General features: G+C 34.4%; 1 protein-coding gene across 1 annotated transcript in view; it reads right to left on the reverse strand.

The window, feature by feature from the left end:
* LOC133202672 (uncharacterized) overlaps positions 1 to 27,546 on the reverse strand; it is a 54,413-nt gene that overhangs the window by 25,800 nt on the left and 1,067 nt on the right. Inside the window, exons 3-25 of the mRNA XM_061338529.1 lie at positions 27,335 to 27,425; positions 26,902 to 27,009; positions 26,341 to 26,427; positions 25,821 to 25,912; positions 25,317 to 25,385; positions 23,185 to 23,264; positions 22,800 to 22,918; positions 22,591 to 22,643; positions 22,411 to 22,474; positions 21,786 to 21,956; positions 21,391 to 21,458; positions 20,204 to 20,314; positions 19,748 to 19,841; positions 19,033 to 19,152; positions 18,645 to 18,733; positions 18,287 to 18,455; positions 18,050 to 18,110; positions 14,403 to 14,532; positions 14,205 to 14,290; positions 13,227 to 13,342; positions 12,881 to 12,958; positions 7,766 to 7,900; positions 7,357 to 7,520 (exon numbers count right to left, since the gene is read on the reverse strand). Coding sequence (XP_061194513.1) covers positions 7,357 to 7,520; positions 7,766 to 7,900; positions 12,881 to 12,958; positions 13,227 to 13,342; positions 14,205 to 14,290; positions 14,403 to 14,532; positions 18,050 to 18,110; positions 18,287 to 18,455; positions 18,645 to 18,733; positions 19,033 to 19,152; positions 19,748 to 19,841; positions 20,204 to 20,314; positions 21,391 to 21,458; positions 21,786 to 21,956; positions 22,411 to 22,474; positions 22,591 to 22,643; positions 22,800 to 22,918; positions 23,185 to 23,264; positions 25,317 to 25,385; positions 25,821 to 25,912; positions 26,341 to 26,427; positions 26,902 to 27,009; positions 27,335 to 27,425 — 2,355 coding nt within the window. The remainder of the gene's footprint in view (positions 1 to 7,356; positions 7,521 to 7,765; positions 7,901 to 12,880; positions 12,959 to 13,226; positions 13,343 to 14,204; positions 14,291 to 14,402; positions 14,533 to 18,049; positions 18,111 to 18,286; positions 18,456 to 18,644; positions 18,734 to 19,032; positions 19,153 to 19,747; positions 19,842 to 20,203; positions 20,315 to 21,390; positions 21,459 to 21,785; positions 21,957 to 22,410; positions 22,475 to 22,590; positions 22,644 to 22,799; positions 22,919 to 23,184; positions 23,265 to 25,316; positions 25,386 to 25,820; positions 25,913 to 26,340; positions 26,428 to 26,901; positions 27,010 to 27,334; positions 27,426 to 27,546) is intronic.

The following is a 27,546-nucleotide window of genomic DNA, read 5'->3' on the forward strand; positions in this document are numbered from 1 at the left end:
AAGTCTGGAAAACGGTCACAATGTAGGGTTTGAACGAAATGTTCAGAACAATTTTGACTCATATCTGAGTGATAACATGTCCAATCCATGTGAAAAACTGTCACAAAATAGCTCAGCTTCTCAGCGTATTTTCAATCGAGGCGATCACGTGACACAAAACGGGTACTGGGGTACAGAAAGGGGAGATAAAAACGACCCATATTACTCTGGTCGAACCAGGGGAAATTATTTTGCACATAGTACACCTATGACAAATATTGAAAATCGAAATGTGGTGTCGAATTGTGAAACAAATAAAACCCCTCATCGGGAGGTTACAAACAAAATGCAATATTTTGAACCAGAAAATAAAATTGAAGATGAAAGAGAAAATTACTTTTTCTCAAGATGCGGTCAAGATAATGTCACTTCTCTATATCCGAGATGGTCAGATGGGGATCAAAGTTCATTAAATTACCCTTCCCCAAATGTTCACTACAGTTCAGGGTCGAGAGTAGAAAATGATTATTTCGCTGAAAATAAATACGGCGCGCAGTCGGTCTATCCATTAGACTCAGAGGTTCGAACACCTTACCGGAATTATTTTGATCGGAATGATCAAATACCTCCTGTTAAACATTCTTTTGAACCAATGAAAAAAATGCCCAACAATGTGAAAAATTTTCAGAATTCTGAATGTCGTTTGATAAATGACAATTTTAGCAAACAAATGTTTCCAACAGGTGCACAAACGTTCGAATGCCCTGGTCAATTGAATGCAAATAATTACTTTCTAGATCAAAGACGTAGACAAAGAAAAGAAAAAGAACCCGATCTTTTTACCGGAGAAAACGTGGAATGGGCAGATTATATTTGCCATTTTGAACAGGTGTCACTTTGGAACAAATGGTCAGAAAGAGAAAAAGCAGCACAACTCGCAATGAGTTTACGAGGTGCTGCTCAGCGAATTCTCGGTGATCTGTCTCGTGACCAGTTAACAAATTACGAATCTCTAAAATCAGTTCTAACGCAAAGATTCAATCCCTTAGAGCGCGAGACTGCTTTCCGCTGCGAGTTCCGGAACCGGAAACGACTTTCAGGAGAGACAGCAGCTGACTATGGCTACTCCTTAAAAAGACTAGCTACTCGCGCATTTCCGACAATACCAGTTTCACTTCGTGAGAGTATTGTTATTGAACAGTACATTAACGGACTAGGTAGTCAAGAAATAAGAAGACATGTGCAATTTGCACACCCTACTACGTTAGACAGGGCTATATCTCTTGCCCTGGAATTCGAGGCATTTGAAGGAGTTCAAAGTAATACTCCTCGCAAACCAAAAGATACTGAAATTCAGTCTGTCCGAGCGCTGAAAGCAACAAACGAGTCTAATAATCTTGAAAATAAAAGACTTTCAGAATTAGAAAAATCGCTTGCTCTGATGCAAAAATCTATTCAAAAATTAACAGAAAGAGAGAACCAAAATGGCAGAATAATTTCTCGCCGTACGCAAGATGAAACTCGAAAGAAAATCGTCAAATGCTATAACTGTAACCAAACAGGTCACATTAGTAAATTTTGCCCAAAGTCACAAACACCCATACTTGCATCAAGTCCTAGAAAGGTTACATTTTCGGATTCTGTCTCAAAATCTGGTGATTTAAACTAAGTGGGGCTGAGCTCGGGGCCAAAAGCCCAGCCCACAACGATTTAACTACTGAAAATTTGACAAGGCCCTCTGTAAGGTTGTCGGCAATCTCTAAGAGTTGTTGGTTTTCTATTGTTGAGATTGGTGGTTTGAGCGCAAACATGCTCATTGATACCGGCTCATCGGTGTCTCTGTTATCAAAGGAGATATATGAGACTTTGAGTTTCAGACCGATCTTAACAAAAGTAGCAAACAAGTTAACCACAGCTGACGGTGAACCCCTGCGTGTTTGTGGGAAATCGAATTTCCCGCTCCGAATGAATGGAGTAAATTTTAATTACCCAATTATAATTGCAGAATTGGGTGATCTTCATGGTATATTGGGATTAGATTTTTTGTCTGACAACGAAATGGTAGTGGATACTTGTAGAGGAATTTTGATGTCCTCGCACTTTCAAATTCAGTTATGCAGGGAAAATAGTTTAAATCATACGTGTGCAAGAGTTCAGATTTCTGAAAATGTTCGAATACCACCTAGGTCTGAGATGTTTATTACTGGCAATGTCAAAGGTAATATTTCGGATGATGTGACGTGCATCTTAGAGCCAGATAGGGACCAGACAGGATATGATGTCCTCATACCTAAATCAATTGTCAACATCACAAAATCATCTGTGGTGTTTTCTGTCCTTAATCCTACTGACAATGATATACATTTGAAAAAAAATAAATGCATAGCTAGTATACAAGCTGTAGATTGTATCATAGACAATGATGATTGCAAAGGTTCGGGAGTAGAAAATAAAGATATGTCTTTACAATCAAGTGTACCAGATCATTTGCAATCGCTGCTAGAAAATGTGTCAAATAAACTTTTATCTGTTGAGAAAAACGAGTTGAAACATTTTGTTTTACAATATTCTGACGTTTTTGTCGGATCTGACGGAAACTTAGGCCGAACTGACCTCACTGCTCATAAAATTGACACAGGGGGCGCGAAACCGATTAAGCTACCCCCAAGACGACTTCCAATATCTCAGCGAGATGTTGCTGAGCACGAAATAGAAAATATGTTACAGAAAGGAGTAATAGAACCTAGTAATTCTCCATGGGCTTCGCCCATTGTTCTAGTAAAGAAAAAGGACGGCTCAACGCGTTTTTGCGTTGATTATCGGCGCTTAAATGCTGTCACTGTGAAAGACGCATATCCACTGCCTAGAGTGGATGAATCTTTTGATTCACTAGCCGGTGCCAAATATTTCTGCACACTCGACTTAGCCAGCGGATACTGGCAAGTGGTTATGCATCCCGATGATAGACAAAAGACAGCCTTTGCTAGTCATAAGGGATTATATGAATTTACGGTAATGCCTTTCGGACTGTCAAATAGTCCGGCAACGTTCGAACGATTAATGGAGATTGTACTTTGCGGACTCCAGTGGGAGAAATGTCTAGTCTATTTAGACGATGTCATTGTTTTTGGAAAAACTTTTCAAGAAACTTTAGAGAATTTAAGACAGTTTTCGACCGATTTAGGAGCGCAAAGTTAAAACTGAAACCTAAGAAATGCGTTCTTTTCAAAGACGAAGTGTCATTTCTCGGTCACGTAGTCTCAGCTAACGGCATTCAGTGTGATCCGACGAAAATTATCGCGATTAAGGAATGGCCGGTACCCGAAAACATTTCGGATGTTAGAAGTTTTCTGGGACTTGCGTCGTATTATCGTAAATTCATATACAATTTCTCATCAATCGCTTACCCTTTAACAAGACTAACACAGAAAAATAAACCATTTGAATGGACCGCAGAAAGTGAAAATGCTTTCACTACTCTTAAAAAGTTACTGACAGATACCCCGATACTATCATATCCTGACATCAAGGAAACGTTTATTCTTGATACCGATGCTAGCGCATTTGGCGTTGGTGCAGTCTTATCGCAGATACAAAACGGTCAAGAAAAGGTTATAGCGTACGGAAGTAAAACACTGTCCAAATCTCAAAGCAAATACTGCACTACGTATCGCGAACTTCTGGCTGTTGTCATTTTCATTAAACACTTCAAGCATTATCTTTATGGGAGACATTTTCTCCTTCGCACCGACCATTCGTCTCTCCTTTGGCTGAAGAATTTTAAAGAACCGGAAGGGATGTTGGCCCGATGGCTTTCCTTTCTAGAGACGTACGATTTCGAGATTAAACATAGGAAAGGTTCTCTGCATGGAAATGCAGACGGTTTATCTAGACGCCCCTCGCGCCGATGTAAGAGATTTGACTGTAACCAATGTTACGGTACCTTGCCAAGCAGCAAAGACAATATCTCAGAGGAGTCAGATAGGCAAAACAATGCCTGTATCGAAACCAACCAAACAGTATCAGCAGTCACAAATAAACAAAACCAGAAAAATAAAAATGATCAAACATTGTTAAGTTCAAATTGGTTAGGTATTGATGTAGATATTGAACGTTTACAGTCAGAGGATGATACAATAAAAACAGTAAGAGATTTCTTGCTTGCGTCAAATGAACGTCCTACATTAGCAACTTCAGACAAAGAACTTGATTTTCTGTTAAAGCAATGGTCGGTACTTGAGGTTAAAAATAATATCCTTTACCGAAAATGGGAGAATGAGGACAGGTCCATTACTTTGCAATTAGTTGTTCCGAAGTCAATTAGAAAAGAAATCATGATTCAGTTGCACAACAGTAGACTTGCTGGTCATCTGGGCCGCGAGAAAACCCTAAAGAAAATTCGATCGCGATTTTACTGGCCTGGTATGTCCACGGATATTCGTAGATGGTGCCAAAACTGTATGTTTTGCCAGAAACGGAAACCAGGCCCGGGGGTGGGAAAATCTCCAATGAAACATGTAGATGTTTCAGCGCCTTTAGATGCTATTGCCATTGACATCATGGGTCCTCTACCTATTACGGAAAATGGAAATCAGTACATAATGGTCGTTGGTGACTATTTCAGCAAATGGATCGAGGCATATGCATTGCCTGTACACACAGCTCAATCTGTAGCTGACAAATTAGTAACCGAGTTCATTTGCCGATTTGGTACACCTCTGCGTATCCATACAGATCAGGGACGCGAATTCGAATCCAACTTATTTTCAAAATTATGTCAGCTTTTAGAAATTGATAAGTCCCGTACTACACCGTACAGACCCCAATCTGACGGCATGATAGAAAGATTTAATAGAACTTTACAGCAAATGTTATCTATGTTTGTCAATGAAAATCAAAATGATTGGGATGATCATCTCCCATATTTAACAATGGCATATAGAGCATCTGTACAAGAGAGCACAAAGTGTACCCCAAACAGAATAATGTTAGGAAGGGAAATTTCAGTTCCTATTGATATTATGGTGGGATCACCATTAGATATACATAGATCCCCGTGCCCTGTTCTGTATGTAGACTGGATAGAAAAAGCTATGCAATTAGCTTTTGAGTTTGCACATGACAACCTACAATGTAGTTTTCAAAAACAAAAACACTATTATGACATGAAAACGAAACCTAGACAATTTGAAGTAGGTACTTTGGTACTACGTTGGTATCCACCAACTGGAAAACAAAAATTAGGCTTAGGATGGACGGGTCCTTACGAAATTGTAAGGAAACTATCTGATATTACAGTTGAAATAAGAGACTGTAAAAGTTCTAAACTCAAAATTGTTCATATTGATCATCTTAAATTGTTCAAAATAAATGAAACAGAATCTCAGAGTGAATATTCTCAGTTGTATTCGGACAAAAACTCTGTATCTGATGACAGTGTTGAAGACATGATAGAAACGCAGTGTTTCACAAGAGCAGGAAGACTTGTAAAACCCCCGTCCAGATTTTCCCCATAAATAAGCATTTTTTTAAGAAGGGGGGGGGGGGGTATGTCTGTGTTATAAATAGTTTATAGTATTTCTTTTTATTTTATTTTAAAGGATGGACTTTGAAGATTTTACTTTAGATCTCCTGGTGGATGATAAAGAAATGGACTTCTTACAAGACGCCCCTGTCTTTGCACCTCTAAGTTCTGAGACATCAAAGAACATTGAGTTCTTTTTCTCATCTGACATGACTTGTCCTGTGGATGGATGTCCTCCAGCACTGACTTTCAATACAAAGGCCAAATTTCAACGACACTGGATGGAGAAGCATCTCCCAGAGGTCATATCCTATTCATGCCCAGTAGTCAACTGCAAGGTCGCCCGCCGTAGACGGTATGATATGAAAGTTCATCTACTTCGAGTCCATGGGACCAGCAAAGGATTTGTGGAAAGTATTCTTTCCAAGAGTCAGAAAACATCAAGACCCAATGCATCTTTCATTCATCCTGGAAGTTACACATTCTACGGCAGGACCAGACCACCTGTGGCTAAGGATGCTCTTCCTCCAGTGCCGTTGACTTCTACATCTGTGCCTGTGGCCTTATCCTCCTCTCCTGTGGTGCCTGATGAGGTTCCCCTTTCCGTTTCTGATGTGTTGGAACCACCTACCAAGAAGACCCTCACAGTTCAGGAGTACCTCTCTCGACCAGTGTCCTCGATTCTGCGACCTCTCCATGTTTCTACCCAGACCAGGTGCCAGGATTTCCCTCCTTTTTCTCTTCCTGACGTCCCTGAGACGCAAGAAGAAATCCTAGCTTACATTCATTGGTTAGACAGCCTTTTCAACTCTATCAATCTCAAGAGGAAAACAGCCGAGGAAAAACTTGCGTGTTTGAAGACTACTTCCTCTGAACTTCTCGTGGAAAGGGAGAAAAGACGCAAACTGGAGGCCGAGAACCTGCGCCTGCGGAAGGAACTGGCGGACCTCAAAGCTGTTAATCTTTTGTTTCCTGAACTGTGAGGTATTGTTTCTTTCCATCATCCTTTCATCTGTGCTTGTGATTTAGAGACTGTATCTGGTGATCTGTAACTTGCAGATTTGTTTTGTAAACTGTAATTGTAATGAAATAATTTCAAATCCTTTGTATTATAATGATACATGTACATGTTTTATATTATGTATAATATGGATTGTTAATTGAAAATCGAATATTCTTTGTTGCCAAATATGATGTTGTTACATATTGTTATGTATTGCAATGAATGCTTATAGCTGTTATAAAAAATTACTATCTTTATACTTATGTACTTGACTAATGTATGTGTCGCATACATTAGGTCTTAAGAAGGGGAGAGTGTAATGGTGGATGATTTATAGTATCTATATATGTTATTAAATCTTTGTTATTTATTTCAATGTATCTAGTCACGTATTAAAATGAATAATTATTGTAATATTGTGTTGTGTAACATTATACTATTATTATATTATTATTATACTACATTTAATGTCGGGTTCGTTGCCGACTTTGCGCGTGTGTCAGGCCGTTCGGGACAACGTCTGGACGTCTGTTAACGGCCTGACCACCGTGACGTTCGCAACGGCCAGATTAGATCAGTGCTAGACTGAGACAAGCTGCGAGTAGGTATCCACCATCCCCTAGACTTGTAATATTGTTAATTGTAACTTATTTATTTATTTATTTCATTTAATAAACCTTTGTTAACCTTTAAAAATGTGTTTCTCTCTGTAAATCACTGAATCTGGATTAACATGGAAACGTACAGGTTTCCCGTTACAAATTCAATACAATAACACAGGCCTTAAAATAATTTTTCCTGTCTTGTCAGAAAATACAAACTCTACAAAGACAACATATATATTACTTACTTCGTAATTGCATGGTTTTTGTTGAAATCTTTAAAGACTTCCTTTGGTTTTCCCACCATTTCTACAGATGATGCCGTGATGTCTAGTAAGCCTTCGTTGTATCTACCCTCACTTTTAGCATTGTCTATAGATACTGTCATACATTCTATGAAGTATTTAAAAATCTGGAAGGAAAAATACACATACTTCTTTAAACCTCTGTCCAATACTTTACCAAGTGTAATTTACAAATGTTCAAGCAATATTACTGTACACATGTTACAAAATCAAATATACACGTTTAAGATCTTTTTATTTTCTTACCTACTATAACTGTGGAACATTTTTTTATTCTTCAAAATACGGCTACAATGTTGATGCAATGTTAAATATTTGGACTCGCACTTTTAGAACTGAGATGGTTACTTACACAGTTCTGTTTGGCTACAGACAATCCCAGAATACGGTTGAGGAATCTCGAGACGTCTCCAGCATCTCGATCCTTGATCTGTATCCCTACCCTGAGGGCCTCTACATCAATCAGCCCCATCAGAATCAGCGACTCCTACAACAACAAACAGCAACAAAATACAAGCGCTTCTTATTAAGCAAGTACAAGATAAGCACTTCAGTTTTAAGTGCATTAAAATTTTTTCACATAGCAGTCGATGAAGTTTGGAAGGACAAAAAAATAATAACTGGCTATTTTACTAGAGTTGGTAACTCATTAACTCTTCTGAGAATTGAAATTGAATCATAAAAGAATGATATTTTAGCAAATTGATCATCATATGCTAAGAGGTTATAATTACAAAATACAGCTGAACTTTCACTACTGGACGAAAAAAGTGCTGAGAATCCCAAAATTTACTGATAATGTTTGATAATCACTGATACTGTGCTGTTCTTGCTGATAAATACTGATATTTACTGTTATTCTTACTGTTGTTACTGATAATTTTAGTTGTTTCTGATAAATACTGATAATTACTGTCGTCTTTACTGTTGAGTCTGATAAACACTGATAAATACTGTTGATGTGCTGTCGATGCTGAGATTTACTGATAATTACTGTGGTCCTTGTTCTTGAGCAAGAAGGTGCTAAAATAGAGCTTTGGGTTGTTAAAACCTTCTTCAATCATTACTTTCTTTTTTATTTAATTTTCCCAACAACATTTTCATGTTTCTTTATATTTACTGCTTGTGACAAAAATATGATACTGGTCTCAATTATAATACGGCCGTGAAAATCTTGACAATTATAATTAAAGTTAACCATTAAATAAAATTGTCAGCGTAAAGGCAAGTGTTTTCCAAGAATCTATGAAAATAGTACATGTATGTCTGTAAGCAGAATAAATGGAATTTTCCTTTTGCATAAAGATTTCATTTTAAATAAGTCACTGTAATACTAAAACATTAAGGCTTAAAAAAAAAAAAAAGAAAAGAAAAAAAAGATTGATAGCCCGACTCAAGAAATTTGGGTAAGGAGGTTGGTGAATTTTTTCATTAAAAAACACTGAAGTGGAAATAATTATTAATGGATGGGCTAAAATCGGGATAAAAAAAATTCCAGCAGAATAGAAAAAATTTGATTCGGACTTTTTTTTTCACTCGGTCAAGAGAGGACGACAAACAATCATTTTCTTTTTAAAGATGGCCTTACATGATAGCATTTTTTTTAAATTCTTCCCCAAAGATATGCATAGTTTTTAATTTTTTTTTTTTAATGTTCGGTCTTTCGGATCTTTTTTCCCCTGAAAATCTGCCCGAAACTGATAAATTTATGGGTTTTTTTTTTTTTAATAAATTGAGAGATGAAAAAAAGGGGTGAATATGTTCAGTCTGTAGGCACATATTTATTTATTTATTTATTTTTAAGGAATACGTAATGCAAGCATCCGTAGATCGTCCCAGAATATAACTCTGCTACATGTTTATACATGTGCAACCGGCAGATGGGGGCTGATCAAAAATTATTTGTCAGAATTATAGTGTAAGTGCAATGGTATACACGTGTACATGTAATTATGATGTTGGTTTCTTACAATTTTACAAGTCACCACATAAAACATTTTTATTCAATAAGTTTTAAAAATCTCATTCATTTAATTGAATTTTTATGGAATGGAAAATAAGAAATGGGACCTACTAAATGTAAATAATGGATTATTAAGTTGATCGATTTTAATATTGTAAGGTCACAGATCTGAATGGAATACACGTTTAAATTGATCAGAAATCAAAGATCAACCCGTGATTTGGCTTTATTGTGTACATGTCTTAGGCACTGGGGCAGAACCGGGTACAACATGTATATTCCATGTAAGTTGTAGTGGTCAGCGTAACAATGGGCACTAATTACCTATTGTTCTGCGTCTGCGGCCACCGGTGTTAATAATAAACAAATGAACCTGCACTGTACAGTCATGTACACTTGTACTTGCTACTTATCTTTATGAATGCACAAAAAATTTAATATTTGTTATCGATTTGGTTGACAAATTAAATTGATAGAAAAATGTTTAGCAATATAGGACACAGTACAAAATAAAAAAAAAAAAAAAAGAGAAATGAAGTTATACACATTGTACAAACTTATTAATTAAATGAAGTAACTTAAACATGTCAAAATAAAATAGATTTATTTTAATTCACGTCGATCTTTGCTCAGTATTTAATTTCATTTTCTAGTTTTACGTACATTTCTTGAGATAAAGTTTAAAGAATATCCAGGGGGAGGGTGCTACATGTAAATTCATTTGAATCTCTGTTAACAGTGTTTATGGGCCTGTAAAACGGAGACGAGAAATTGATAAGGAAGAGTTCGACTTTGTTTATCTAATAAATAATTATGCAAAATTTATACGAGATTTTTTTTTTAAAAGATGGTTTAGTGATTTAGCAATTTGTGTAATGATATTAGCATCAACTGTTCACAGTTCAGAACATCGCTGAATCCGAGAAAAAAATCTGTTATGAATTATCGGAATGTAATAGTAACATGCTGATCGCACTCATGAATAAATGTTATTATAATAGCTGAATTTTGTATTGTTTCTTGATTCTCTAAAATAATTTATTCCTGTATATTAAAGATATTTAGTAATTATTATATGTATAACTTATGGAACTTAAAACTAAAGAATCAACCTTGCGCCTATCAGCTTAGTTAACAGTCTTTCACCCCCCCCCCCCCTTTTTTCTGCTACAGTCTGAATAACTAATTGAATCATGTCGCGTGTACTTTGAGTACATTGGTCTCGCAAAAAGAGAAATGGACAACAAATATTATGCTCTCTGTACAAGGTTATTTCTAATTTTACTAATGTTACTAAATGCATATCGTAAGAAATACAACGTGTACTAATATTTGACCCGATTCTCAAAACGAAAGTAGAAACTGGACATGTGAATATTTTACACAGTGTTTTAAGAACAACCGAGTAATTTCAAGTTTTGTTTTATTTCGTTTTTTAACTGACTGACCGCGTATAAGCAGGTTACTATTTTTTTTTTTTTAAATTGATCTAGCTGTTACCAGTAATTACGCACATCGTACTAACGAAGAAAGATCTCCGTATTTCATTGAATGAAAATCACACTGCATAAGATTTCTATCTCTTGGTGGCTTGTTGTTTAAAAAAAAAAACAACGAAAGATAGATAGCTTGATACCACAAAATGATATTAAAAGAATTGCGAGGAGGACATAAATTATAGATCTAGAGAGCACTAGCTAAAAGAGATAATTCAACAAATTTAAGATCATGATCAAATCTTATTATTTGAACCTGTCACATTCTTCCTTAAAGGGCATAGTATATGTTATATGAATAGATTTTTTGTGAGAAATATTTAATACTGCCTTGTTAAAAGGAGAATGGTTTGTAAAGGGGGGGGGGGGTGTCTCAACTAACAGAGCAGACGGAACCCATGTTACTAGTCAAATATTCAGGTTCTCTACATGCAAATATAAATTCAATTGCAACCATTGACTGTATTGAAGATGCTTCCTAAAATTTTTAACGACAGTACAAATACACGCTGAAAAAATATGAGATGGGATTTTTTAAAAAAAACCTTTGTGAATAAAAAATTGTTTTAAAAAGTACCTGCATAGGTAGAGTAACAACTGCATGAACACCCCCCCCTTTCAGATATTGACAACAAAGGAGAAATATAAAGATAAAGGAAAACATAAACATTTATGATCTAATTTTAACATTAAGATGTATAAAAATTAATAATAAAATAAAAATAAATAAATGAATAATGAAATTTGAAAACAAATAATTCATGTGACTTTTTCATTTACAATTTAATTAGTAAGTAGATTGTAATGAATTTTGTTGATAAAATACTTTCTTTAAAATAATTCATCATCACTCAAGTTTTTTTTAGCACCTTCTCAGCTCAAGAACAATGACCACAGTAATTATCAGTAAATCTCAGCATCGACAGCACATCAACAGTATTTATCAGTGTTTATCAGACTCAACAGTAAAGACGACAGTAATTATCAGTATTTATCAGAAACAACTAAAATTATCAGTAACAACAGTAAGAATAACAGTAAATATCAGTATTTATCAGCAAGAACAGCACAGTATCAGTAATTCTCAAACATTATCAGTAAAATTTGGGATTCTCAGCACTTTTTTCGTCCAGTAGTGTTTGGTGTCTCAAACATTGATGTCTCAAAAAAGATGTACACGTCAAAGTGATTTGGAAGTGCCAACCACTTTTTCTTTATTATTTTACCCTCTACATCTCAAATACTTGGATTTCAAAAAAATGTTCATGATCACATCTAGTTCAATATAACAAGGTTAAAATGTTGTTCCAAATATTGGTGAATTTAAATCATAAACAAACACCTTATACATTATAAAGTTGGGGGGGGGGGGGGGGGGGTTACATTCGGCAAACCTCGGCTGATTCCATCACCTTCATCAAACCTCGGCTGTACAAGGAAACTTGATATGCGTCTCCGCTTAATATTTGTGATAAGGCTGCCTGTTTACCACTTAGGGAAAATGTAACGCTTTGAAAATGCTAATAAACATGCATCTGACATACAATAAAAATTTTCAAAAGGATTTAGATAACACTAACAATAACACTTACCAAGAGACATGCACCAAGTATCTTTACATATCACGTTTGTTAACGGATCGAATTCAACTTACTGTGCACATGTAATATTGGTCGCAACCATATTGCATATAAAGTAGCTCCGGTCCAATGGAGGTTTACATGATACAGCCGAGGTTAGATGAGGTACAAATCGGCCGAGTTGTGCCGAGTGGGGGGGGGGGGGTTTGCTCCCTTAAATCTACACAATATTTCTTTTTAACAAATAGCATATGATTTTTTTATACCTAAATATATCAATTTTTAATAAAAATGGTTAACCTCTGGTTCTAACGAAAATATGTAGATGATTTATGCAATATCACCCACAATCACACTTTTTTACCTCTATACAAAAACGCACTTCATCAAACAGACACATCATTTGGGTGAAAATCGACACATCTTACCTGCATTACAGCTAGGAAGTCTTCCTCACTGTATTTCTCAGACACAGTCTTCATGTTGATACCTGGCAGTATCTTTCTCTGTGCAAGAAAACAGCACATAGGATTCATTTATTAAGGTCTTTTTATAGTATCAAACTTTTGTCATACTGCAAATAAAAACTTTCTGTAAAGCTCAAAATTAAACATATTTTTAACTATTGACTTTAAACTCCACCATTTCTCTCCAGATTGCAATTTATATTTCTTTGTAACAAGAAGCCAAGAGGATATAATTTACATATAACCTAACCTTAACTTTTGAATTTAAGACAATTACTCCAATGCCGAGATATAAATAGCTACATACTGTGCATACACTCTGATACATTGCTCTCAGAGCATTCCTTCCGTAAGGTGTATCAAAGTTAAATTCTGTCAAATCTGCCCCTGATGCAGCTCTCCTATCTCCCTTGGTTAGTGCACCTACGAACACAAAAACATAAAAAAAAAAAGACAAGAAAACATTGATGTAACCATCAATTGTCGCCCGGGAAATAAATAAAGTAAACAATGGAAATGAGTCTTTATCATCAAACCGCTTCGATATGTGTGAAAAAGGCATGCGTCTAAATGATGGAGACGATAGTCGAGAATATTTTGAAAACTTATAGTCGGATGAAAATCGAACAAAAACGATACCCTTTTAAACTTTATCAATTCCTCAAGTAAATGTTGGCTGCATAAAATATAAATTGAAACCAGACACATGCATCACCTATTTTCAAAAATATCTTTCACTTTAAGAATATAAAACACGAACTGTGTAAAGTACATTTTTACGTTTTTATGCGATAAGTAAAATTCGATGTTCTAAAAAAAGGGACCTGTCGTTTTTCCGATAGTAAATGATAAGCAAAAACATATATATTTTTACAGATTCACTTTATGGAAGTAAATATATTGTGTATCTCGTAATTTATAAAGGGAAAGAACATTCTGATTAACAATCTTTTTAATGTTTAGAAAACCTTTAATTCTGAATAACTTCTCCCACCTCAGTCCCCATATACCAACACTTAAACTTATATGTATAGAGCAGCCCGGTCCTCCGGGCTGCAATGACAAAGAAAGACAACTCTGTCTTTCTTTTAACTAACAATACTTTGTCATGTGTATTGGGACTTGCATGTATATTTGAATTCAGTAATTCAAGTACACAAAATATTATCCAAAACGTTCACAAAAAAATAGAGAAGACACAGGAAATGACTATATGTGTATCTGACACCTGTTTTCAGCTTTACTCCAAAAAAAAATTTTTAAAGTGACCAATAAATATATTTACCTAATGACTGCAACCTGCGTGCCACAGCAGCTGCAAATCTCCTCTCACCTCCCAAATCTGTTGTCAAGAGCTTATACATTGGACCACTGAAACAAGACACAAGAACAAAAATTTTCAATTTCTACTGAAAAGTTAAAATTTACAAAGAGTACACATTACTAATGAGAAGAACAGTTTATCTTGACATTTGACCTTTACCTTGATTGGTTTGACCTATGTGACCTTCCCAGCTGTTGAACAGCTTTGTCAGCACTCCATGGTAGCTCTACAGTCAGATGGATTCTCCTTCTCTGGTTGGCACAACGAACATCAGCATGTAAAGAAATACCTACAATGACCAAGTACTGTACATGTATACAAACATGTCTATATCTAAAATGAGTAAGCACCATGTACATCTAAAATGACCAAGCACAACATCTTAACTTTTTCCAGAGTCCAGTCTCCAGACAATCAAACTATGCATACGATGTCTATAAAACAATCTAATTCTTACCAGGAACTGTAACTTGAGATAAGTGGTCTAGATTTACTTGCTTTGGGTAAAGTTTATAATTTATTTTACTCTGCTGATTATGCAGATATTTTCTCTACTAATAAACGTAGTAGCTTACTGTATATACATGTACTCGCCTATAAGTCAGTTTTTTGGGAGTTAAATTTTAGTCCAAAACTCTGGGTCCGACTTACAGACGAGTCATAGAAAGATTGATATTTTTCTGGACAACAGAAGGTACCGTAATTTTTGGAAGATAGGACGATACTTTTTTTCTCAAAACCGCTCGGGTCGTCCTATTTACGAATCGTCCTACCTAAGGCTCAAGTTTACGAAAAAATACCCCCAAATCAGTAAAATTTACGTCAATTTTAAAACAGATTTGTGCCATTTTCGTATTTTTTAAAAATTATTTTACTGAGAAAAAAAATAAACAATAAAGAATTAAATATTTATTCCATTGATTTTTTACAAAATAAGTTCCATTAAATATCTGTCGATGTACAAATAAACTTATAATATCATCTAGACTAGTAAATAATGTCTCAAAGTATATTTACAACATGCTGTGTCCATCTTGTGAAGTTGGAAGTTGCAATCGTTTACTAAAAATAAAACTGCAACCGTATCAAAGTTTAAAATACGGAAGAGTTTTTCACCATCGCAATTGAAATCTTTTTTTTACCATTTATTTGTAACGAATAATTGAAATAGTATACCTAAATATTTTTTCATTGTCTTGTGATATTTATTTAAATGTAAATTGCTTGAAATAAATTGTTGCCAGTAAATTCCTAAAATTATTTACCAAATATACCACTAGTCATAACTATTTTGTCTTATAAACCAAGGGGTACACTGAATTATACAAAGATTGGCTTCTAGTAGAATTTTAATTGTCTGACAGATAAAGGGATATACACTGTGTACACAAAGGTGTTAACACAGGTGTTGGTTTAAACACCCGCAGGGCATGATTAACAGATCCACGTGCCGTTACAGGGGTATTAGTGCTATACATCATCGAACAATCAAAACTGTGAAATTCGTGATGACTGTTAAATTACGAATGTACTCTCAAATAAATTTATTTTTTACAACAATATCTCAAGCAAAATCATAGCATGTTAATACGATTAATTTCAACTGCTCACTATTACACGTAATAGTCCATTGCGTGTTTTAGCAAATCCCTGGACAAGAAATATAAAAATGGCGGTCATCGAAGTTAATATTGTACCCCGGTAAATAATGCCGGAATAAAAGAATGTGTCCATGATGTTCTAAAATGGAAATGATTATTGTTTGATTTCGGGTATTTCCCTAATTATAGCTGTTGTATACTACCGTATTTATGTGTTTAACGACAGAGTCAAACTACGACGGCATTGAACAGGCAAGTTGGAGAAAATACGTTATATCACAATTCAAGGAAGTTTTAAATATGTTTGGATAAAACACTATTAAAATGCTGTACTCATAAAAATACCAGTTTATTTTATCAATACGTTAGTTAAAGAGGTTTACATGTTCTGATGCGTAGTATCTACGTAAGAATCTCTAGAAAAATTTATAAACAAAGCCTCGTCCTATCTTCCAAGTTCGTCCTATCTAAGGATTTTTTAAAAATTACGGCTGAAAATGAGCCTTTCGACCTATATACCCCATCGACATATATCCCAAAAATTACGGTAGTATTTTGTAAACAATCTCGCCGATTATCGTTAAACAACATCTTTATATAAATCATTTATGTATTCTAGGATTATTCATAAAGTACAATATTTATAAATTTTAATAGTTTTATTTTTATCTGAAGTGTGCCTTGCTTTATTTTTTAACGATTTAAAATCAAATATCGATGTCAATTTTTATAAATAATTATTGAAACCAGGTTAAAACATCAGAGCATTAATTTGTAATTGACAATCAATTCTGGCAAAAAGTTGTAATGACTTATAAGTGGGTCAATGGCAAATCCCTCCAAAATAACTGCAAAAAATACAACCGACTTATAGGCGGACCAACTTATACACGAGTATATACGGTACTCTGATACATATACAAACATGCAACTGGATGTACTGATTACAGTACGTTTATTTACAGTCGATACATACTTTGATGCAATGATTATTGCATTAATTCATGACACAAAAATATGATTCTATGTCAGCACTTACATAGAAATATTACTTCAAGACTGCACCAAATTTTCCACAACATTAACATATATTTCTAAATTTTGAAAAGGCAATAAAAGTTATTATTAGGGATGTCAATTTTACTCGGATAACTTAGTCGAATAGTCGGAGGCTTTAGTGGAACGATAGTCGAGTACATCGTTGAAATTTAAATTAATTTTTCATGTCATTTTTCCTATTTGTCTTTAACGTTCCATCTTCAACAGACTGCTAGCATGTACAATAAATAATCTAAGCTATCACCATTATACAAGGAATTATAGAATCGTTAACATTTACGTAGTAATAGATATATGTATCCAATGTATTTGATTTCAAATTATAATATTTAATGCACATTTTATCTATATACAGAATATTAAACGCTCGCATTTATCCTTTCTTTTCCTGCTGCTAGTACATGTACCCGTTATTGATTTCTTACCTGAAGCCATTTGAATGTGTCTTGTCAGTGACCCATGATTGTTAAACAATTAAAGCATAACTCTTATAAAAACAAAGAGAACTTGCAATGAATTTTAATTATGAGATTTTTTTGCGAACAATCAATACAATTTTAAAATGATTGGTATTAATATCAGAAAGAAACATCTTTAAATTACGCTCAAAATTGTTCCAAAATTTACATGTATTTACAAATATGTTACAACTGTTGAATTATTATTCATTAATTGATGGTTACATTATACGACATCTTACAGAATTGCAGGTTGAAAATTTACAATTTGGACCCGACATCTTTTAAGTATACCAATGCATGTTTGTCGAACAAAAAATTCCTTTGAACAATTAACGAGGACCCGTTCAGCCTTTCCCAGAGTTTTTACTCATGAGAACACTGAATACTGTTACCGTAATAAATGAACTGAGCAGATCCATTTTTTACCATGAATTTTTTTACCTTGAATTTAAGATTACTATTAAGTAGCAAATTTTTAACGAATAACCGACTAAAAAAATTTAGTCGATAGTCGGTATGATCGAACGATAGTTGAGTACTCGAATATTCGTTGACATCCCTTGTTATTATTACAGTTTTTATCATGTGCATTCCTTCAAAAATGAAAGACATACTTTATACTCTGTGTAAATCTTTAAAAAATAAAAATAAAATGTTTAGATCAATTAAAATTTGATTATTTTACCTGTACTTGCTGCATCAGATATAATGGCAACTAGCTTTCTTCCTTCCATAAACATGTTTCTCTGAAATACACAAAACTTGATCATATACAATCTCCTAGAGCACCTGCAGATTAACATTCCTCATCATATAAACAAAGAAGAACATCTACCTAATGCTCAACTTTTATGCATAATATATGAACACAAGACTTATTACCATCTCATCTAATGATAATGAACCGATTACAAGTTCTCACCTCTTGTACATTAAGACTCTCTATTCCTCCGTAGCTCTCAGCATTTGGTGTCCGAAGTTCATACCGAGGTGTCTCTTCTGGGGAATGTCTAACAATACGCCCCTTCCTACCCGTCATTTCTGCTACACAATTTGGTCCACCTAACTTGTCTATGATATCATCCAAGGGACTGTTATAGTAAAAATAGCATTGACTTCTCCAACTGAACAAAAATTCAAATACAATATTTATGGACTTCTTGGAATCATTGCTTCTGAATAATTTCTATATGTCATGCAAAAAAAGGTCTTCAGGAAGCATAGCAATCTGAGGTCAGGAATTTTGGCAGTCTTAAATATCCAACTCAATTTATCTATACCTATTTGGTAAGTTAATTTTTTCAGCAAAGCCCAATAGTAAATCCCTGGCCTGTTTGCTCCATTCATCCACTAAAACCTCATCTTTATTCTTAAACAAGAAAGAAAAAAACTATAAATAGGCCTGAAATTATCAAAATTCATTCCATTTTGTTGAGTACAATCATTATACAGGTAAGTATACAAATCATAAAGTCATTATGCACCTTCAAATTAGTACGCAAACTTGTGCGATACATTGCACAGTGAAATCAAAGACTTATCAATCAGAATTTAATTGAACATGTTACATTGCCTTTTAAATTCCATATTTATTTGTAATGTATCTCTTAGAGTATTGAATATACACACATAACTGAAACTAAAGAATCTATAAACAGACAGTTCTACCTGGCTTTCTATCATGATTGGAAAATGTTGAGTGATGAATCTAGTGAAGATCTCCTTACACAGGGAAACAAATCCTGAAACTTTTCCTTTGTTTTTGTTGAATTCACTTTCAAATGAGGCCTAAAAAACAAGGCTTATTTTGTGAAACTTTGTGTCAGTAGTGCAACTGATCTGAGATTTTGCATGAGATTATGATGACCCACAGAGGGTAATCAGTTGTGGAGGGTCATGATGTGATATTTGGGGGTGTGAACCACAGAATGTGGAAGGGTTGGCAGGTCTGCAATTTCATTCCCTTTGTTTAACTTACAGATGAAATTTCTTATTTAGCCAGAAAGATGGACATTCGATGAATAGATTTTACACAACAAATTGTTGAGAAGAATATGTTCATGCTTAGCTCACAACTGTCTAATCCATACATGTTTTAATTTTCCAAACACTTAGAATTTTAAGAAAATACATCTGTACTACACGAAATTTTGAAGAGCAGAAAAAATTTTCTTCCAAGGGAAAAGGTGACATGTAATTTTACGACAAGAAAGAGTTCATGACAAACATGATCAGTATTGATCACAGTAAATATACATACATGTACATGTACATGAAAAATGAAATGTTAACCGGTTGGAACAATATATATTATTCAATAAAACAATTTTTCCGCTCAAAAATATATACAAGAAAGAGTAATTATAAGTTGCAAAAGCAGTACCTCTCCAGTGCTTTGTAGCCCAATAACTACACAACATCCATTTTCTAGAGCTGTCTGAGCTTCTTTGACAATAGTCGGTATCTTCATACCAATACTACAAGAATCATGAACAAGAACTTCAGGTACATGTACTTTTGATATGGCATATAATATCCTCCCTTTGTCAATAAATCTAAAATCACATTCAACATTGCTTTAAAAAGCCCAAGTTAAACTCCCATAATCCCATTTTTGTCAAATACCTTCTCTAACATAAATAATAATTTTCCACAAATATGTGTCAGTTTGATTTCCAGGAATTTATTCACTTTACTATATGTATACTAAAATTATCTGTAAATAGGAAAACATACATGTACAACTAACATAAGATACATGTACATGCAGTTCACTTTCACAACACAATGTAATTTGATCTGAGCTGTTTACACATAACTTACTTCACTGAAAACTCACCAGAGGTGTTTAAAGAATCTCTGATGACAGGACCAGAATTGTGACCATATCCTACTGCCACTGTAATTAGTTCTAACTATAGCACTCTCCAGTGCCTTCTTCAACTCATTCCTAGAGAGACAAAGCACACATTGAATTTCAAACAAACGTTAAACTAGAAATGTTCTAAGGAAATTTGATTTCAAAATGCTGAAGTATAACATGAACAACTACACAATATCTACATGTACAATATGATTTATAAGAGCAAATACAGATCTATAAATAATTAGATTTCTCTTTCAGTTTCTATTAAACTAAAAGTAATTTGAACTTGACAACAACAAAAAAGCAAGAGGCCCAATGGCCACATTGCTTACCTGAGCACTGTGGCTAGGAGAAAAGCAGAAATCAGTTCAATACTGAAAAGTTAAATGCAAAAGTGGTCCCGATCTACCCCTAAAAAGGGGGGGGGTATGATTTGAAGAAACTTTAATCTACACTAACAAAGCATGTTTAGTATTTCCTGTAAGTTTGAACTTTCATTGTTGTCCCACCCTACCCTAGGGGGTCATGATTTGAACAAATCTGAATGTACACTACCCTTGGATGCTTTCATATAATATGACCAATCATGGCTTTGCTTTTCTGGTGAAGACGATTTTTTTTAAACTTTCCTATGTATAACTTTGCTCGCCCATTGTGGCCCCACCCTACTCCAGGGGTTGATGATTTGATCAAAATTAAATCTACACTACCTGAGGATGCTTCCATATAAATATGACCAATCTTGGTTTTGCTGTTCTTGAGACGAAGATTTTCCTACACATTCCTATGTAAAATTTTGATTGTCCATTTTGGTCCCACCCTACCCCAGGGGGTCATGATTTGAACAAACTTGTATCTACACTACCTGAGGTGTTTCATCTTTAATGACCCAGTGGTTCTTGAGAAGAAGATTTTTAAAAAGTGCCATTAATTTTACACTAATCTGTTAGTATAATTTTCTCCTCTTCATTTGAACAAATTTGAATCCCCTTGACCCAATGATACTCTGTGCCAAGTTTGGTTGAAATTGGCCAAATGGGCCTGGAGATGAAGATGCAATTGTGAAAAGTTAATGACAACAACGACAGACAACGGACAAATTTATCACAAAAGCTCACTTCAGGTGAGCTAAAAAACACATTTTGCATGAAATAACAGACCAGACATGAGCAGCTGTGTCGTAGATCTTCCTCTGTTCTTCTGTGAGAGGGACTTCCACAGTGGAGAACTGTTAAGATACATTCAATAAATTAACATGTACTAGTCTTCAGGTGCAATTCAAAACATTCAAATCATCAATTCATGAGAAAATTTTTTTTCCCAATTTCATTATACATGCAGATTTAAAGGCACTTCAATACTTACATACTGTAATTCACAAAAATAAAAACCCTTTTCTACTTTCAAATTGTTAAAGCAAATAAATTCTATTAATAATTTATTACCCTTTAACTGACATTAAATTAAAATAAATCACAGGAAAAAATCTTCTCTATTTTTTCAACAAGATCATCTATTTTCCATTCTGTGACACAGTTTGGTTTCTAACCCCTACCTCGGCCTGTTTGTAGCTCAGTCCTCTGGACACATACATTCCCGACATCTTCATCTCCATGGCCAGCATCTCTGCCATTCCTAGCCCTTTCTTCTGAACAAACTCGATGAACTGTTCAAACGATCGGAACTGGGCCCCTATACCCCAAAGACCTAGCCTCTCCATAAATGCCTACAAATTATCACCTCCATCATAAGTAAATGTAAATAGTATGTTTAACATTGTTTATCATACACGTTAAAAAATGTGACTTCCAAGGAAATCACATATATAAAATTTCAAAGATGAAAATCAGCATTTTGCAAATAAAAATTCATGTGCAGTGCATGTCTATACAAGTTTTATGGCATGCTGACAACTTTGCTTTCATGTCTGGATTATCTTGCACTAATAATACTTTACAGCAATTTTATTTCAAAGAGCATAACTTTACATGCAATTCTCTTCATTTTCATGAAATAAATTATTTTAGTTTGCCTGAAATGAATAATTTTTCTTCATCAAAATTTTTTGCCTTTGTCATTTCTTTTGGCAAAAACAGTTCAGCAGAAAAGCAGTCATTTAAACTTCCCTATCATATGACTGGCTTCTGGTGGCCTAAAAAAAACTTTTGTGCAGTTCTTACCATATTCTTGACATCTGTGACACCAGTGGCACTGCAGTAGAGCACCCTTGCTTTGGGTAACAACCTACAAAATTATCACTTAAATAAATACATGTATGTACAAATGCATACTTCTACAAGTCAATGATCAACCTACAAAGTACAGTATGTGCAATACATACTAGCACACAGTCGACTTACCTTTGAATTGTCGTGACAGCTAGAGCTACTTTTGTACTAGCCTGTTCTTTGCCCTAATAGGAAAAAATCACATTCAAACATTACTGCATCTCTCTTTAGTAATTGTACACTGAAGTGCAATCAATGTCACCAGTCTCTCCAATTAATTAACCACTAGATAAATCTGACATTTTCTATTACTAGTTGCCCAGAATCTCTTCTTAACTTACTGGGACAAAATTTTTGGCTTTGTGACATTCATCAAATACCAGACATCCATCAAAGTCCTCCCCTCCACACCAGCTCACCAGCTGTTGTAAACGACTCTGTTTTGAACCATTGAAGGCACCTAAGACAAAAGACAAGCTCTCATTGTCTTCTATATCTTTATATTAATTACTTCCATAAATAATTCAGACACATAAATCTGTTCTATCTGACCATGTAGAAATCTGTATGTTACAAAGATAAATCCAGTCACCTTTCTATGAATATCTACTATGAACTTTATCAATGGATAGAACATGTACCTAAAAATCTTCAGTGAGCATATAGAGTACAACTGAATGTAGTAAGTATTTCAAAATCGTCATAAATAAAACCAGGCCTGCTAACCTCTCTGAACAGATGACACCAGTGTAGCATAAGTACTGAACACAACTCCTTCCTTAAAGTCTGCAGGTAACCCTAAAACCCTGCAAGAAAGTACAAAAACTAGAAATATGTCCATAGGACATGAATGCCCCACCGAGGGTATATTAGTAATGGAACATTTTAACACAAACTGAGAAAAGTGAAGTCAAGGTCAAAGGAAAGGTCAAGGTGAAAAAATATTGATGCAGTTGAATAGCTTACATAAGTATGTATCAGCACATGAAGTTTGACACTAATTTAAGAAAAGTGAGGTCAAATGAAAGGTCAAGGTCAAAAATTAATGATGCAGTTGAAAAGGTTACATCAGTATGTATTAGCATATGAAGTTTGATAAAAATATTAGGAATGGTTTCTTTAAAACTGAGCTAAACACTAATTTAAGAAAAGTGAGGTCAAGGTCAAAGGAAAGGTCAAGGTCAAAAAATATTGATGCAGTTGAATAGCTCTCTTCAGTATGTATCAGCATATGAAGTTTGATAACACTATCTTGAGTGTATCTTTAAAACTGAGCTAAAAACTTATTTAAGAAAAGTGAGGTCAAGGTCAAAGGAAAGGTCAAGGTAAAAAATATTGATGCAGGTGAATAGCTCTCATCAGTATTTATCAGCATATGAAGTCTCTTAAAAATCTCTTGAATGTTTTCATTAAAACTTAGCTAAACACTTATTCAGGAAAAGTGAGGTCAAGGTCAAAAGAAAGGTCAAGGTAAAAAAAAAATGTTGATGCAGTTGAATAGCTTACATCAGTATGTATCAACATATGAAGTTTGATTACACTATCTTGAATGGTATCTTTAAAACTAGGCTAAACACTAATTTAAGAAAAGTGAGGTCAAGGTCAAAGGAAAGGTCAAGGTCAAAAAATGTTGATGCAGTTGCATAGCTCTCATCAATATCTATCAGCATATGAAGTTTGATAAAAATATCTTGGGATAGTTTCTACTGAGCTTTGAACAGAGCTAAACGCAAAGTGCAGGGTTTGACACTAAGGCACGTCCGACCGACCCAGTCTAGTAAATGAGTGGTCCGGTCGTGTAAAATGTACGTTAACTAAACTGATTGGTTGTGTTCATAAAATAACTGTTAAACCACATTTCAGTCTTCCAAATAAATATGCAAAGAACTTTTCTAAAGAAATTTTGTCCAATTGAAAACACTGTAAAGAAAAAAATTCCCGTATGACACAATTGCTATTTTTAGCCATGCATAGGCACCTGAAGTGTGCATCGACAACCCCCCCCCCCCCCCCCCCCCATTGATTTAAAAAAATAGAAAGAGTTCATAATTTCTCAAAAGTATTGTATTTCCTTTTCAATCAAACTCATATTTCGTTTTATGCAAGTAGACTGTACTTTTTCTCACGTGTAGAGATTGGCCATGAAAATACAGTAACCAGTGGTTACGGCTGTAAATGTAATAGACAAGTCAGGGTAGACACTAGCGTCGTTCAGTATCAATATGGTATAAGTTACTGAAAAAATATATTCTGCAATTAATCTATATTTAGGATGAAAAATTTATTTAAGTTCATTGCTTACAATAGTCCCATGTTGTGATGAACCAGACTTTATTTGATAGTCTGTCAAAATCTTGACAGGCGCAATCGAGAGAGGACTTCACAATTACATTATTAAAATTGGCAATTATAAAAATTAAATTTGCTTGTTTGGTCAGGGCTAGCGATTTTTGGGTCAGGGCTAGTAAAAATTATGGGAAGTAGCCCGACTGGACTAGTACTCATAAAAGTTAATGTCAAACCCTGAAGTGTGACGGAAGGACAGAAGGAAGGACAGAAGGACGGAAGACAGACATGACAAACACTATATGCCCCAGCAATATTCATGGCAGGGCATAAAAAAAAAATCATCCTCAGGTACTGTTTTTCTAAAGTTGGTACTGCTGAGCAAATTTCATAACCAACAAATGCACCAGGAAACATTATTTGAAACAAAATTCACTTAAGTAACATTTATAATTCAATAAAGAAAATTCTTATGCTTTCTTTAACATTTATAAGATGTCAAACCATCCCTGTGATTCATTCAACTTTTCTGTATTTAAAAAGCTACCAGATTTACAGGTACACTACAGAACCTTGTTTGTCTGTCCAGTTCCTGACAACCATCAATAACTCGGATGTGGCAACCAATATCTGACAAATCCCTGTAAATAAGAATTCAGAATATCTGACAAATCCAATACACAAAAAGATCTTGTAAAGAAGGTAAGAGTATTTGATAAATTCAAGAAAAATGTTCAAAATATCTGATAAATCCATGTAAAAAAGTTCAGATTCTCTGATAAATAAATAAGTTCAAAATATCTAATTACTTCTTGTAAATATATATGAATTCTGAATATCTGATAAATTCCTGTAAATACAAGTACATTCAGAATTTGATATTTCCGTGTAATTAAGTTCAAAATAAACAAATCCCTGTATACAAGTTTAGAATATCTGTCATATTCCTATAAATAAGTTCAGAATGTGCATTACATGAAAGTCTATCTGTGGAATTTGAAATGAAAATAGCTACTTGTAGCGAAATCAACAATGTGTATGTACTCAGCATTTTTTTTTCATGTACACATCTTTACCTTCTGCTGTCTACAATTAAATCTGATGAAATGGTGAACCATATATGCTTTGTTCTCCCCCTGGCATAGTTGTCAAAGATAATCCCAGAAATCTACAATTGATATTTGATAAATGATCATTTTCATTTTTATAGCAACAATGTAAAGTATGTTTTCCTTCATTAGCTTTCAACAATTTACAATTTATTGATGAAGAATCAGCAATAAATGTACATGACTCTACAACTCTTGATGTCTTGCTGTTCATTGCAGTGTTATACTATTTGTGTAGCATCTACATGTACATTAATTGCATTAATGCAAATTGTAAATTTTAAAAATTCACACTAAAAAGATTACCTGAAAGTAAGCTAATGGAGTCAGATTTAAATCTTAAAATTCACAATGATGAATGTACAGTACATGTCATAAAATTATGAGGTTTAAATCAAATTACTCTGTATTCATGTGTCTTAAAGAATCAGTATTACAGGAAAAATTATGACACATCTTCCTTGAGCAAAGAGAAATCTTGAGTCACCTGTCGTCCTTTTCCTACACCCGCTGCATCTCCAATAAAGAAGCCAGCTCTTTGTCCACTGGGCAAGATCCTCATGTGTTGCTGACACTAAATCAAGATGACTTATATACATTCTGACATGGCTAAAGCCTTTAGACATTCTGCTAGTGTATAATACCCACATGCACATGTACATGAAACAATGCTTTAATTACGTTTTCAAAAAATTAATCAATCTTTCAAGAGATGGAACCAAAAAAGAAACAGCTTTTCATAGTTTACAGGTATTGTACTAGAGAACAATGGTTTCTCACTTTGTAAATCACTTGGAGATCAGCAAGCACATTTTAAAAATTTATCAATTTTGATTCATGAATATCACTAAGCTGAAAGAGAATTCATCATGCCTCTTACATGTATTCAACTAAGCATGTATTCTGGATTCTTATACATAGATCATGTAACCCATGTACAAATGTACCAATACAAAGAAAACTTATCCACTCCGTCACATCAAAGCTCAAAGCTTGTACTTGTAAGAATAAACATTATTCACTGTATAACAGAAAAATATTGACATACAGCATAAAGCACTCCCTCCAACTGTAAACTGCTGAGCTTTCCCTCCTTTATCACCTCCTCTGGCAGGGAGTCTGTCAATGGGTATGTTGGGTCTGGCTGACTTAGGGCCTGGGAGGAAAAATAACAATTAAATACTTCATCTATAAATCCAGATGCTTACTTTCATTTTGTTTCTTGTGAAGATTCATTTCAAGAATGAATCCATTTGCAATATTTTTAACACTGATCCAATTTTGGTGCTTAATATTGTAGTAAGAAAGAAATGGGATATATATGAATGACAACATAATAAAATGAACCTTTACTCAGAATCAATCAACATCAAAAATAGTGGTGTTGGAAATCACATATACCCCCGGATTATTTTGCATTGCCACTTTGCATTCCCATCTATCATATTACTATGTCATGTCTGGTTTCTTAAGTAACTTACAGCTAAAGGACCAGCCTCCACAATATCACCAGGGTGTGGACAGCAGCCTTTTACAATCTCTTTATGCTGATAAACTGAGAATACTTCAGAACTAAAAGAAAAACAGACATATTAAAATCGCCATGCTTTACTTGAAATTTAAACCATATTTTATTCACTTTATAAATTTGCACTGAATAGGATTGTGCTGCAGGCAAAGCTCACTTTAACAA

The sequence above is a fragment of the Saccostrea echinata genome, unplaced genomic scaffold, assembly GCF_033153115.1.
Source record: "Saccostrea echinata isolate AGI-Se365-2 ecotype Australia unplaced genomic scaffold, CSIRO_AGI_Sech_v1 ptg000047l, whole genome shotgun sequence".
Classification (NCBI taxonomy): Eukaryota; Metazoa; Mollusca; class Bivalvia; order Ostreida; family Ostreidae; genus Saccostrea; species Saccostrea echinata.